At 41.0% G+C, this 12908-nt stretch overlaps 7 protein-coding genes across 7 annotated transcripts; 1 reads left to right on the top strand and 6 right to left on the bottom strand.

The window, feature by feature from the left end:
• Positions 1-11: 11 nt before the first annotated feature.
• FOA43_003427 (uncharacterized protein) lies at positions 12-1049 on the bottom strand (the record flags this gene model as incomplete). The annotated part of the gene is made up of 1 exon (XM_038923678.1): positions 12-1049. One exon carries the CDS (start codon positions 1047-1049, stop codon positions 12-14), a length of 1038 nt encoding a protein of 345 aa, XP_038779606.1.
• A 454-nt stretch (positions 1050-1503) lies between these two features.
• FOA43_003426 (uncharacterized protein) lies at positions 1504-2781 on the bottom strand (the record flags this gene model as incomplete). The annotated part of the gene is made up of 1 exon (XM_038923677.1): positions 1504-2781. The coding sequence occupies one exon, from the start codon at positions 2779-2781 to the stop codon at positions 1504-1506; it is 1278 nt and encodes a 425-aa protein (XP_038779605.1).
• A 228-nt stretch (positions 2782-3009) lies between these two features.
• VMA2 (Vacuolar ATP synthase subunit B) lies at positions 3010-4542 on the bottom strand (the record flags this gene model as incomplete). The annotated part of the gene is made up of 1 exon (XM_038923676.1): positions 3010-4542. One exon carries the CDS (start codon positions 4540-4542, stop codon positions 3010-3012), a length of 1533 nt encoding a protein of 510 aa, XP_038779604.1.
• Positions 4543-4756: 214 nt separating this feature from the next.
• Positions 4757-6454, bottom strand: FOA43_003424 (uncharacterized protein; the record flags this gene model as incomplete). The annotated part of the gene is made up of 1 exon (XM_038923675.1): positions 4757-6454. One exon carries the CDS (start codon positions 6452-6454, stop codon positions 4757-4759), a length of 1698 nt encoding a protein of 565 aa, XP_038779603.1.
• A 1410-nt stretch (positions 6455-7864) lies between these two features.
• FOA43_003423 (uncharacterized protein) lies at positions 7865-9253 on the top strand (the record flags this gene model as incomplete). Its single annotated transcript, XM_038923674.1, has 1 exon — positions 7865-9253. The coding sequence occupies one exon, from the start codon at positions 7865-7867 to the stop codon at positions 9251-9253; it is 1389 nt and encodes a 462-aa protein (XP_038779602.1).
• A 36-nt stretch (positions 9254-9289) lies between these two features.
• Positions 9290-10521, bottom strand: FOA43_003422 (uncharacterized protein; the record flags this gene model as incomplete). The annotated part of the gene is made up of 2 exons (XM_038923673.1): positions 9290-10477; positions 10516-10521. The coding sequence occupies 2 exons, from the start codon at positions 10519-10521 to the stop codon at positions 9290-9292; spliced, it is 1194 nt and encodes a 397-aa protein (XP_038779601.1).
• Positions 10522-11082: 561 nt separating this feature from the next.
• On the bottom strand, positions 11083-12540 carry FOA43_003421 (uncharacterized protein; the record flags this gene model as incomplete). The annotated part of the gene is made up of 1 exon (XM_038923672.1): positions 11083-12540. One exon carries the CDS (start codon positions 12538-12540, stop codon positions 11083-11085), a length of 1458 nt encoding a protein of 485 aa, XP_038779600.1.
• Between the last annotated feature and the right edge of the window lie 368 nt (positions 12541-12908).

Below are 12908 nucleotides of genomic sequence, written 5' to 3'. Positions count from 1 at the left end.
TAGAGTTCCGCCTACTCCTCCATCTCCTCCCTTCTCTGTCTTTCCCGTTGATAATAATCGTTCAACATCTCCACGGCATGGTCGATGTTTGCTCTCGTTCCTATTATGGTGATTTCTCTTTCGCCGTGGTTAGAAACACCATTTTCGGAGTCGGATTCAATAGCAATGGCACAGCTGGATAGTCTTCTCACTTCCTGAATTCTTGATCCTCTCTTACCGATGAGAGCACCGATGTATTCGTTTGGAAAGGTGATCTTCTTAATCACTTCCTTTCCAGTACCTCTACCCTCGCGGCGTCTTCTGTAGGCAGGCATAGCTGCAGAGGGAAGGTAATAAGTGGTAGTGGCAGTACCTTGATAGTCTCGGAGTAAACATTTGGAAATAGCAGCAATGGCAGGCCGCATGTTTTCCTCTGTACCTTGTAACTCAACCAATCTCTCGGTAGAGTTCTCCAAGAATCCTTTAGAGGCAACCATTTTAACGTTATAAGTCTCTTGAATGTTCTTGATTCTGGAACCGCCTTTACCAATCAGGGTACCTATTTGGGAATTTGGAATTAGTAGTCTCAAGAAGAGAGTGTTGGCATAAGCCGGTTCATTAGGTAAAGGTCTCTGTGTGAGGGGTTTCAAGGGGAAGAAATCATAAGTAATCAAATTGGTTGGATCCGTGCCTTTCTCGTCGGCCTGTTTGACAGTTTCCGCATTGGCAATAGTGACGGACCTGGCTATGGCCACCATAGTGTCAGGAATATTATCAACCATGCCAGAAATGGTCAGAATACGGTCGATACAACCGTCGACTACTTTCGAAACGCCCGCCTTGACGTTATTATTATTTCTAATCTCAGTGATGTTGTCGCCGTTGCGACCAATGATTGCGCCGGCCTCTCTTCTGGACACAAGAACACGATAGGTAATCAAGGTTTTACCTAAATCAACGTCGATATCAATGTTGTTGTTTGCAGTCAAGTCATCGTCATTTCCTGCGGTAGCGTTGGCTGTGCTTGCCCCTGTGAAGCTATTTCCAAAAAGGGATTCTGAAGATGCCATGTTGGATGAAAGGGGTTGGGATTGGTTTGTGAAGATGATGTAAAGGAGGTTAAAACGGTTTAATGAAAAAAAAACTGGAAACAAAATAGGTTCAACGCGGAAAGCACTCGAAAGAAAACTAGTTGCCTAAGAGGACAGAAATAGAAATCAATTAACCCGGTTATAATTTCTTTGGATTTCGGATCGACCATAAAAAAAAAGTTCAAGGTGAGCCTTATGTATTCTTTTTGTTCGCAGTACAGATGCAATATGCAGAGAGGGAAGAAGTTAGAATCTGCGACACAATGAAGAGAAAAAACTCGGGAAAAAGTTTTGCATGAGTACCGAAGGGGGGAGGCTGACAGGAAACGGCCCAAATGAGAGGGGGGGGGAAGGAATCTACGTAGAAACAATATACTAAAAGACATGATAATTGATTTCAAAATCACAAACACAACATAGATGTCCGTCGCTACTACTCGCAGGCGTAGTCCCTGAAATGAGGAACTTTCCAAACAAGAGGATCGTCATCACACCACAATGCATCATCCTTTGATATCCTGGACTTCCAATCCATTTCATCAATATGTGTTTCGAATTTGAAATTTCGGTATATTCTATCATGGTGGCTGTTATAAGGACAGAAGAAACGCTTAATATACCTATCGATTTCTTTTTCTGTCATTCCATAGACTAAACCGCTTGGATGACCATAGTCTTGAATCCCAGAGATTTTCTTTTCTGTACCTATCTCTTGCCTCCGCCTATAACTACCTAACACTTGATATGGATTAGCAGATTTGTCATGTCTCATATGAGACAGTGATTGGTTGATTGTATGGTACAATTTCATTAGTAGCACATTAGTAATATGTTTAGCTTCAGGGCCATCATTAGCAATCCACCAAGAAAGCCACGAAGGAAGAGATGAAATCCTATCATTTGTTGAAGGAATTGGGCGGATCTCCATATAACATAGAGCAAAGTTTGTTTTGGGGTATAATCCCGATTCTTCCACCTTAATGTCAACATCAATCAACCTATTAAATGTACTTTCATCATCTTGTGGCTTTAAATAGAAAGTTCCAAGATTGAGCATCACAAACTTGTCTTTAGGAAATAGTTCCGGTAACATGTTTGGAGGAAAATATGTAATTAGCTTTTCCTGGGTAGCATGAACTTGCAGACTAAAGCAAGTAGCATCCAATCCATTTGGACGTCCCCCATCTATAACAATCCCATAGCCAACGCGATACCTTCCAGTGGTTAGCTGTATCGTCTTCTTGTAATTAAGTAAGTGGGATCCAGTGAGCTTCAAAGATCCATTTTCATACTGGGAACCAAATTCGTCCACCTTGAAATCTCCGAGCTCAATAAACACACATCGGTTTTTGTATATCCCATATATAAACTTCCAAGAGTCCTTTATGTACTGACAGTTTAATATGGAGGTGGCATCATTGTCAGAATCAACACTATGATGTTCTGGCAAATGGTAGTAATCCGATACTATTCTTCTTGCAACCCTATACCTGGGCCATTGATCAAAAGATTTAATGTAATCAACAAGGTAAGGAAGATCACAAAAGGCAATGACATTAAGAATTTCCGAACCGAACTCCTTTAGAAACCGTTCCTCGTACATATTGTTGTACATCACGTAGAAGAACTTGCAGGTGCAATTTAAGTAACTGGGCACCAACTTGAAGATGGTATCAACTATCTCAGGGGGAAGATCAATTAGCGAGCGCATGACTGGCCAGTTAAAGAACTATAGTATAGTCTCATAAAGATATATGTCGACAAGATGAATGCGCCAAAAGCAAACAAATGTAGTTACATTATAAAGCAATCGCGATAAGTAGATGAAACATAATAGGTATTTTAATAGAACAATATAAAGTAAACGAGAAAGCAGAATTCTAAAGCAACGAATACAAACAAACACCTCCTTATAAATCTATGCAAAAATTACATCAATTCAAGCCTTGGCGTCTTCTGCATCATCATCTTTTGCAGTATTTGTAGCGGCAACAGTTGAACCATCGGTTCTCTCTCTGTCATAGAATTCGTCCAAGATCTTGGGAGAAATTCTATTTAACATCTCCTTTGGATAAATTCTCAACAAGGACCAGGCAAGGTCCAAAGACTCAAACACCGTTCTGTTTTCGTATGCACCTTGAGAAATGAAGGTCTTTTCAAATTTGTCCAAAAACTCTAACGAAAGCTTGTCTTCCGTAGACAAAGCATCCTCACCAACGACAGCCTTCATAGCAGCTGCATCCTTACCTATGGCATATTTAGCATAAAGCTGGTTAGAGACATCTCCATGATCCTTTCTAGTCATACCCTCACCAATTGCAGACTTCATTAATCTGGACAATGAAGGTAACACATTAATTGGAGGATAGATACCTCTGTTGTGCAACTGTCTATCAACGAAGATCTGCCCTTCAGTAATGTAACCAGTCAAGTCAGGAATAGGGTGAGTTATATCATCGTTAGGCATGGTCAAGATAGGAATCTGGGTGATTGAACCATTTCTCCCTTGCACTCTACCAGCCCTCTCATAAATGGTCGACAAATCTGTGTACATATAACCAGGATAACCTCTTCTACCTGGAACCTCCTCTCTGGCCGCAGAAACCTCTCTCAAGGCATCGGCATACGAGGACATATCGGTCAAAATGGTCAAAACATGCCTTTCCGTCTGATAAGCCAAATACTCGGCTGTGGTCAAAGCCAAACGAGGAGTGATAATTCTCTCAATGGTTGGGTCATTGGCTAAATTCAAGAACAACGAAGTTCTCTCCAACGAACCATTCTCTTCAAAGTCCTGCTTGAAAAATCTAGAAGTCTCCAAATTAACACCCATGGCAGCGAACACGATAGAAAAGTTCTCCTCGTGGCCATCCTGTACATCCTTGGTAGGTCTCACCAAACCGGCCTGTCTACAGATCTGGGCGGCAATCTCATTATGTGGTAAACCAGAGCCAGAAAAAATAGGAATCTTTTGACCTCTTGCAATGGAATTCATTGTATCGATAGCAGATATTCCTGTGGAGATCATCTCTTCAGGGTAGATACGTGCGTACGGATTGATAGGAGAACCGTTGATGTCAAGATAATCCTCGGCAAAAACTCTCGGTCCATTATCAATTGGACGTCCGGAACCGTCAAACACTCTTCCCAACATCTCCTCCGACACAGGGAGTTTCAAACTCTCACCGGTCAACTCAACCTTGGTCTTCTTAACATCAATACCAGAGGTACCTTCAAACACCTGCACCACAGCCTTATCTCCCTTCACCTCTAAAACCTGTCCCTGCCTCGATGTACCATCAGGAAGAGTCAAGTTCACAATTTCGTTGTATTTGGGGAACTTCACATGCTCCAAGATCACCAATGGACCGTTAACACCACCAACAGTGTTATACTCCAAACGAGGGTGGATCTTGAATCCCTTCGTAACTGCCTTTTTGTTAAGTTCAAACAACTCTTTGTCGGACAACATTTTTCTTCTTGCTAGGTGTACTTTCTTATATCAGGAGCCCAGTTGCTTCTTACTGTCCAGAGCCGAGCCAGAAAGTTCCTACTCCTTGTCAAATACGCAGCCTCGCGAAAAGCAACAATCTGTCTGGCTGACTTCACACCCACATTTACAGCCGGGTAACCAACAAAAAACTATCACGTGTTCACGCTCACATGGTACATATAGCATTATTCCTTTATATATTATTATCCCCTATCATTTCCCAGTTGTCGTTGCTAGCTTTGTTTGCAACTTTACGATTGGTCTGTAGAGCATGTTTGCGCATAACAGCACTGCTGTCACTATGCCTCAGTTGTGGTATACTTATCTGCTGATATCCAGAGGAGGTAGAGGAATCCATCAGGGTTGTCGTATTGATCATGCTGTAAGATTCCACAGCTTTGACAATTTCAGACACTATATAGTTGTAGAGAGAATTTCCCAAAACTCTGATATCCTCCTGCAAGTATACCAGGGATGCAATTGACTTCATGCTATTGGCCAGATCATCATTCCATGCCGTTTTTGAGAGCCGATCGATGAGACTAACCTTTTGGGTCCTCATCAGCATGTCGCAAAGAGGATCGTAGACTGTTTTGATCGGTGCTAAGGTGGAATGATTCTGTGCTGTATCCTGAGCAGCATTCATTGCACCATGCTTTCTCCAAAATAACCATATGCTAGGCTTTGGTGACAATCGATCACCGAGCATTCGTTTCAATAAGAGCAACTGCCTGCTCTGAGCATGCTTTTCTTCTCTAATCAGCCTACGGCGATCTTTCAGCCACTCCAACTGCTTCAAAATTACCGCCACCATTTCATCGGTATGCATAAAATTCGACATCCGCAGCCCGGAAGACGATTGAAGGCTGAATGAAGGATCAACGGTGTTAACGACCCGTATCAAATCGGCTATAACCATCGCCAAGCTCAAGGCGAACCGTTTCAATTGACCCTGATTCACCTCCATAAGGGAACCCAAGGGTTCACCTATTCTCTTGCTAGTTAGGGGTAGACTGACTGAATATGTAGTTCCGTTCCATACAATTTTGGGCCAACCATCTTCGAGTATCAGACAGAATGGAAGCTGTAGTGATAAATACTTTGCCCCTAATAGAACAAACCACATCAATCTCTCCATACATGCATTTATCAAAGGGACGGAGCAATAAATGAGCTTATCGATAGAAAGAACAGGTAATCCCAGTATTGATACAGAGATTCCAGAAGACGCTCTAAGCAATTGAATGTTCCACAATTTTATGATGTCGGCCATCAAGTCCAATTTTGCGCTATCTACCAGAGCCCTTTGCCGAAAAACCATATGATTAGTCTCTTCAAAGGAACTGGCGACCTGTGATAAGCTTTCTTTATGCTCTGCATTTAATTGCTTCGTTTTTTCATTGATACATTGCCTTTTCTCCTCCAGTTGACGTCTGAGATCACTTATCTTATCTCTCATAAGCTTGTTACTTGTTGTCTGCTCTTCCACCATTTCTTTCAATCGATCTAGTCTCTTTTTCTGTTCAATATTCTCCACATTCAACAAAACATACGCTAATCGAGCCACCGAGTCAATGGATGGCACAAGCTTTCCTAATAACTGATCTTTGTCATTCCTCCTATCTTCGCTTCCGTTCAAATACTTCTTTAGCGACACTGAAGCATTGTTATCAAGACAATCCTCCAATACCTGTCCTACTTCGTGACCTGCTCTTGAATTGTAATACACCGTAGTCAGAGTCTTGAGCTTCAATTTGAGTAACGAGAAGTTGATACATGATGCACAGTAGTACTTTTTTTTTCTAGACGATAGACTTTTGGAAACATCATTGTCATGACAGATCTCACATACGTACACTTGTCGTTCATCATGTGGTATAGATATGTTCATTGCAACATTGCAATCTATGAAAGCATATAAACTGAGAGATATTAAACAAGATTAAAAAAACTACCAGTTATCGCGATAAGCTAAGCGAGTCAGATAGATATACTCACTCTTTCACTCCTCTCTCAATACCTTCCCCCATTTTTTGAAGCTGTATCATGAGAGTTCGAATACAGGTGCTACTGGTCTTCCTATTGTCGGCAGTCTTGGCGATATATCTTGGGTTCGCCAACATATCTCTTCCCCATGATAAATTTATTCATTTCGGCATGTTCTTCCTGATGAGTTTTCTCTTCTACTGGATAATTGACTCAAAGAGTGTCGGTCGTTGGACTAATATAGCTTTCATAGTCTGCACTTTAGTTGGAGGCATCGGTAGCGAGTTTCTTCAGCATCTTATATCTCCATTTAGAGCATTTGATCCCTATGATATATTAGCCAATGTTGTGGGTTCATTTTCTGCTATAGTATTATCGAGTTTTTACCATAAATATACTTTAGGAAGAAGCCGAAGAATCAGAGATATAGAGTCATTTGATGAAGGTGCCCAGCAGAGAAGTGACGAAGATGAGGACGAAGATAATCTCACACTTGAGTCACTACCCCCAGTTCCTGTACGAGATTTACAGCCGACGGGAAATAAATTCGATTCCATTCAACACAACTAGACCTAGCGGATGAAACCCTCCTGTATTACTAAAATGTACATGAATCCGCAATTTCTTGACAGAGTTTGCTCAAATATTCCTGATCTTCTTTATCGAATCCATTCAAACTCAAGCAGTCGATGTCTAAAACACCTCTCAATGTCCCCCCCTGCACTATCGGAAGCACTATCTCACTTCTTGTGTCCCCATCACAAGCAATATGGCCTGGAAATTTGCTGACATCAGAGACTAACTGAACTTTTTTCATCTTAGCTGCCGTTCCACACACTCCCTTGCCTATCTGAATTGTCTGGCAAGCCACCTTACCCATAAATGGACCTAATATTAGCTGCAAATCATCCTTAGGGTCAACGAGATAAAAGCCTGCCCAGTTCACTTCTGTCTTGATGGCATCTCTATAGCAGTACCATAATAACGAGCTACAATTGGCCAAATTGGCTACCCAGTTATCCTGCGAGTTTGCCAATGCTTCGTACGAGTCATTTAATGTTTGGAGAGCTTCTTTCTTGGAAACAGCCTCAAAAATGGTGTAATCTGCGTGATATGTCATGGCTAATACATGGTCTGGTCAGAAATGTATCGACGTGAAGTTTTTCAGCCTCAAATCCATAACCACTTCAGCCCCATTCACAACTCCCGACAGACTTAACCCGAGCCGCTCCGGAAAAACTGGGATAAAGAATTCTTGGAATTCCAAGATTATCGGTTTAGAGATTAAGCATAGAAGCTGCTATTTCCGATATTAATGCCTTCTAGAACACTTGGAGGATTGGAAAAGTACTGCTTCTATCGAAACTATTATAACTACTATACCTGCGTTATATCTGTAGCGAGCTACTCGTCTGATGTTGATCCTAGCGATTTATGCGAGGCTTTGAAGGGTCTTCTAGTAGAGGAGACCGGATTTGCACTCACTATCAAACTGGACCGCAAGGAGAATCCGGAATTCATCTTGTTGAATAGGATTCTTTACACAGATTTAGTGGAGTATAGAGATGAGGATTCTTTCGATTTGGACGGTGAGACTACAAAGTTACTTGACACGAAGTTCTCACTCATAGAAGGAACACAGCCGCTCTGGAAAGTCATCGTTTTCAACAGACGTCATATTGTTTTTGTTGCTGATCATACCGTATGTGATGGCACAGGCATCATTAATTTCCAGAGGTTGCTTTTGAAGCATATTAATACAGCCAGAAATATACAAAATAAGATTGTTCCTAGCCCTTCATCGATAGTGTTTACTGGAGGCGATGATGTAAATTTTATGGATCACACTGAGAGCTACTTTGATTCGAAGCCTTCGATCTCTTTTGTTATTCGTAAATTTGCGGAACGTCTATTACCCGGCAGGCTTTGGAATATAGGAGGAAGGAGGAGACTTGGTAAGTACAAGCTTCTGGGTACCAATTTACCCATTCCTCAAGAGATCCGTCCCAGCTTGCATACAAAGTCAAGGTCTATAAGTATTGACAGAGGTACGCTTAGCAAATTACTTTGCTTGACCAAGAAGCATCGTGTGAAACTTACCTCGTTGTTGACGTACTTGTTGGCCAAAAGCTTTGTAAACGTTCTTCCTCAGGAAATGAAAAGATACGACTTACCAATCCACATTCCTGTCAACTGCAGACAGTTTATCGATTTTAGTGCGATTCAAATAGAGCAGCCCTGGTTTACAGCTCTGGCAGGTACATACGCTGGTGATATCCAAACAACATTGCCTGCCGTTATGTCCACTAAGGACGACAGCATCGATTGGGAGTATGTTCAGGCTGTACAGAGTCGGATCAGTGAGGTCATTCTGGACGAAACTCCTCAGTATTCAGTTGGAATGTTCAACATGATCAACATGAGAAATTATGTAAAGGCTTTCTCTGGAAACTTCAATGGGATTGCTCTTGGAATATCTAATGTGGGATATTTTGACTTCAATGCTACTTACGAGAACATGTACTATAAGGTTGAAGACATTTGGTTTACTCAATGTAGTGGTGTATCAGGAGCATTAATCACTGCCAACGTGGTTGGCTTTTCTGGCGGTCTCAGGATAACGTTGAGTTACGACCAGGTGATTCCATACGCCGATAAAGTTGATGAAATTATTGAACAAATGAGGAAATATCTAGTTAGTTGATGTAGTAACATATATATTAAAGGTATAAAGATTGTTTCAACACTTCCAGCGATGCTTTGATAACGAAGCAGAAGTAGGACTTCTATGTATTGTCGAGATCTTAGGCTGTGCTAGTCTGGGTATATTGGATGATGTCCTCGATTTCGGCATGTTGTGAGGAGGAAATAATAACGATGGAGACGAGGACAGACCAGCTGAATCCTTATAAGTTTGAGAGGATGGAATTTTTGTGCTTCTGGTATTGTGAAGAAGTGAATGCAAGTTAGAACATGCTCTTGATGGGGATATTCCGGAACACGAAGGGAGTGTTGATTTTCTTGAAGCAGGGCGGATTTCCTTTTCTTCATCTTCTCGGGATAAGTCCTTGTTGAAGCGTATCTTCTGTAATGAAGCTTTGGTCGGAAGTAGGTACGAAGGTATCCTGTGTTTCTTGGATATCGGCGGTGTCGGCTTTGTTCTGCGAGCGTCCTTCGGTGTTGACGCATGCACCGATCTTTGTGGAGTACTGGAAGAAAAACCGACGGGTGAACAGTCAAACCTCTGAAACAACTGATTTTCGTTGACATGAGTGTCACTGAAGTGTAACTGCGGAATTGACTCGTTACTGAGAGTATTGGATGCGGTTAACATTTTGGCTTCGGATCTTTTCAATTGCAGAATATGAACTTTCTTGATACGTTCTTTTTCAGCCTGTTCTTTAGTGGGACTCTCAACGATTTCCACAAAGTCTCCATCAAACATCTTCTGTCTTTTGGATGCACTACTGATAGCTTGCAGCCCTGATCTTTTTTCTCCCGGTGTGGTACCTTTCATACTTGGATAACTCACATCTTTCTCGATAAGCATTCTATTTATACTGGATGGAGCATACCTTTTTAGTTGGCCAGGACTAGGCTTTGACTGCTGCTTCTGCTTATGCCTTTGTTGCTGACTTTGATCTTGCATTTCCGTCTTCTTCTGTTCCTGCTGCTTGGTTCGTATGGTTGCATAATGTGATGCTATTGAATCCATTCGATCAAACCGTGATCTGTGAGCCTTAGAGAATCGATTCGAGGCTCTTCTGTTGAGTTCTGCATTTGTGGTGTTGTTATTCATCTTTTGAATATGGACTATATTTTCATCCCTCACCTTTTGGTATCTATCATTGAACTCGCTCAGGACATTCGTAGTTAACTTTGAGGAAAACATCTTTTGTTGAAGATGCTCCATTTCCGAAACAAAGGACTGGTTCTCTTTATTTGAGTAACTGATATCGCACATACTCTCATCAAGAAATGAATTATTCTCTTTTCTTGTAGAACCAGATACAGAAGAGGGCGACGACGAACCAATTGAAGGATATAACGAACGTCCATTGGTATGGGTGAACTTGAAAGAGCTTGAAGAAGGGGTAGTAAGCTTATTCGGCAGTTGTGAGCCAGAACATTGTGGAGGAGTCTCAAGCAGCATTTGATCTGCTGCTCTAGCTCCTCTATTCAAAGTCCTGGATGCCGAAAATCCTCCGGGGAGATTGCAAGCTTCCAGTCCGGACATATAAGGCTATGGAAACGTAATTGAAGTAGTTATAAGTGTCTGGTATCAAAATGATTGTGGATATGATTGATTTTATAGGGAGGAGATTAATGCAAATCAGAAGGCTTCTCGGGGAAGTTCTTCAGAAAAATCAAGAAAATTTAGATAAAAAGGTGAAAAATTGAATTTACCGCAATAGGAAATTTGTAAATAATGAAGAGAATTTGTCGAGAGCTTTTTGGCTTCATATTTATTAGATAGTAAATAGAGATGAAGAACAGGAACAGGAAGGAGAGAAAGGGGGAGCACAAAATAAATCAAATTCTGACAGACCAATTTTCTTGTGGTGCAGAGATTGATACGCTGTTTGTTCCGGACCTATCAATATCGAACAGGAAACCACCTAGACAAAGCTCGTGTAGTCTAGGCAGCCTCGTGATGAACACTCGAAGATCAGGCACCAAGTTGTCTAGAATTAAATGGAAAACTTGGGCTAAGTCAGACTTCATATATCCAGATCCAAGAATCTCAACCGAGTCTTGAAGGGTATTGCTAAAAAAGTTTAGTTGGGACCTACATTCCATATTAGGAATCCTTCCAAAAAGTAGAAGCACAATGAAGTTGTAGAAGGTTTGAGTTTGCCCCATCGCTCCCTCCTCTTCAGTCTTCCTTAAAAGAATCTTCCTAGCAGAAACGCAAGAGGGACAATTGCAATAGCCAAATAAGTAATCCGTATTATCAAGAATTGAATTAGCAACACAGAATTCACCCTTATCAGGTGATGATGTCTGAAGCTTGATGAAAGGCTTCCAGTTGAAGAAATAGTCTGGAATAATTAAAGTTTCACAGTTGTAAAAGTTGAACAACTTCTTAAAAATACGAGATTTGCTCTTCAAGTAATAATCATCAACAATAAAAGCAGACTTGTAATCTGCCGGGTTCATACTGAATTCTGGTAATGCTGCAAAACTGTTCAGGCAGAAATTGACGTAGGTGACATTCCGAGAAGCATCCGGGTCGTTGAAGATCTTGCAATGCAGCAAAAGTGTATAAAATAAGTTGACTTCTTTGAAAACACTTGTGCTTCCAATAGAGAAATTGGTTAGAAGATTAGTGTAATTGAGATTCACTAAAGATAAACTCAGTATGTTTTCCGAAAGAGCCGTATTCCAGAAGGGTAATGATGCCAGGTTTAGGTGTTCGTCCTCTATATTAAAAGTAGATCTGCTGAGTTTGAGTTCAAAGTGTTCCAATAATGGAAAATCAATCACGTTACTAAAGGCTTGAAGAGAACGAAGACTGGAAACAGATAGTGATAGCTTTTTTAAGACTGGGAGGGATCTCTTGATCTCTTGAAACCCAGTGCCTAAAGCACTGATAAAGTAGTCAGCCGATTTAGCATTATCAAACTCCAACGAACTAATGGGTAGCTGCTGTAGTTTAGAACTAAGACCGGAATCAGATATACTCTGCAGGTTCATTTGCTGTTTGGTATCTAAAGACACCTGTAGACTAAATGGTGATTCCGAAGGAAGCAAATTAATTTCCTCGAGACCAAGTATCTGGTAGCTGTCCATCACTGGAACAGCCATCTGACTCATCTGCTTCTCAATAGTTGGGTAATAATCATCAAAATCATCATTCTCAAAAAGCAGACGAGAACTTTGATATAAAGAATAATCACTGGAGTCTCTGACAATCCTAAGGAAACTGTAATTTCCAACAAGAAATTGAAAGTCCCTCAAGTATTCTAATGGATAAGTGGCATTAGCCATTTTGAATCGAAGCAAAAGACTTCCCAGCTGGACTAATTGATCCATATTAACACTATATTGATCACATGCAACTTCAAACCTACGGACAAGCTTCACAATTGAAGACTTCTGAAGACTTTTCAGAAGTATCCATAGTCTATCGGGATCGCAAATAGTATACCAAATATCACTTGAAGTTCTAAATGGTTGTAATAATCTTTGTCTTTTAACAATAAGAATATTTTCATATAGATAACTGCTTGCATATGAATTGAGTACTCTGCAACTCAGTGCCAAACTTAATAGGCTTGGTGTATCATCGTCAAGCTCCCCAATAGTTTTCCGCAGGACATTATCTGGGAAATCAGTTATCAGCATTTTCGATTCAA

The sequence above is a fragment of the Brettanomyces nanus genome, chromosome 4, assembly GCF_011074865.1.
Source record: "Brettanomyces nanus chromosome 4, complete sequence".
NCBI lineage: Eukaryota > Fungi > Ascomycota > Pichiomycetes > Pichiales > Pichiaceae > Brettanomyces > Brettanomyces nanus.
Note: the sequence above shows the minus strand (reverse complement) of the source record. Positions and strands in the feature narration are given on the sequence as shown.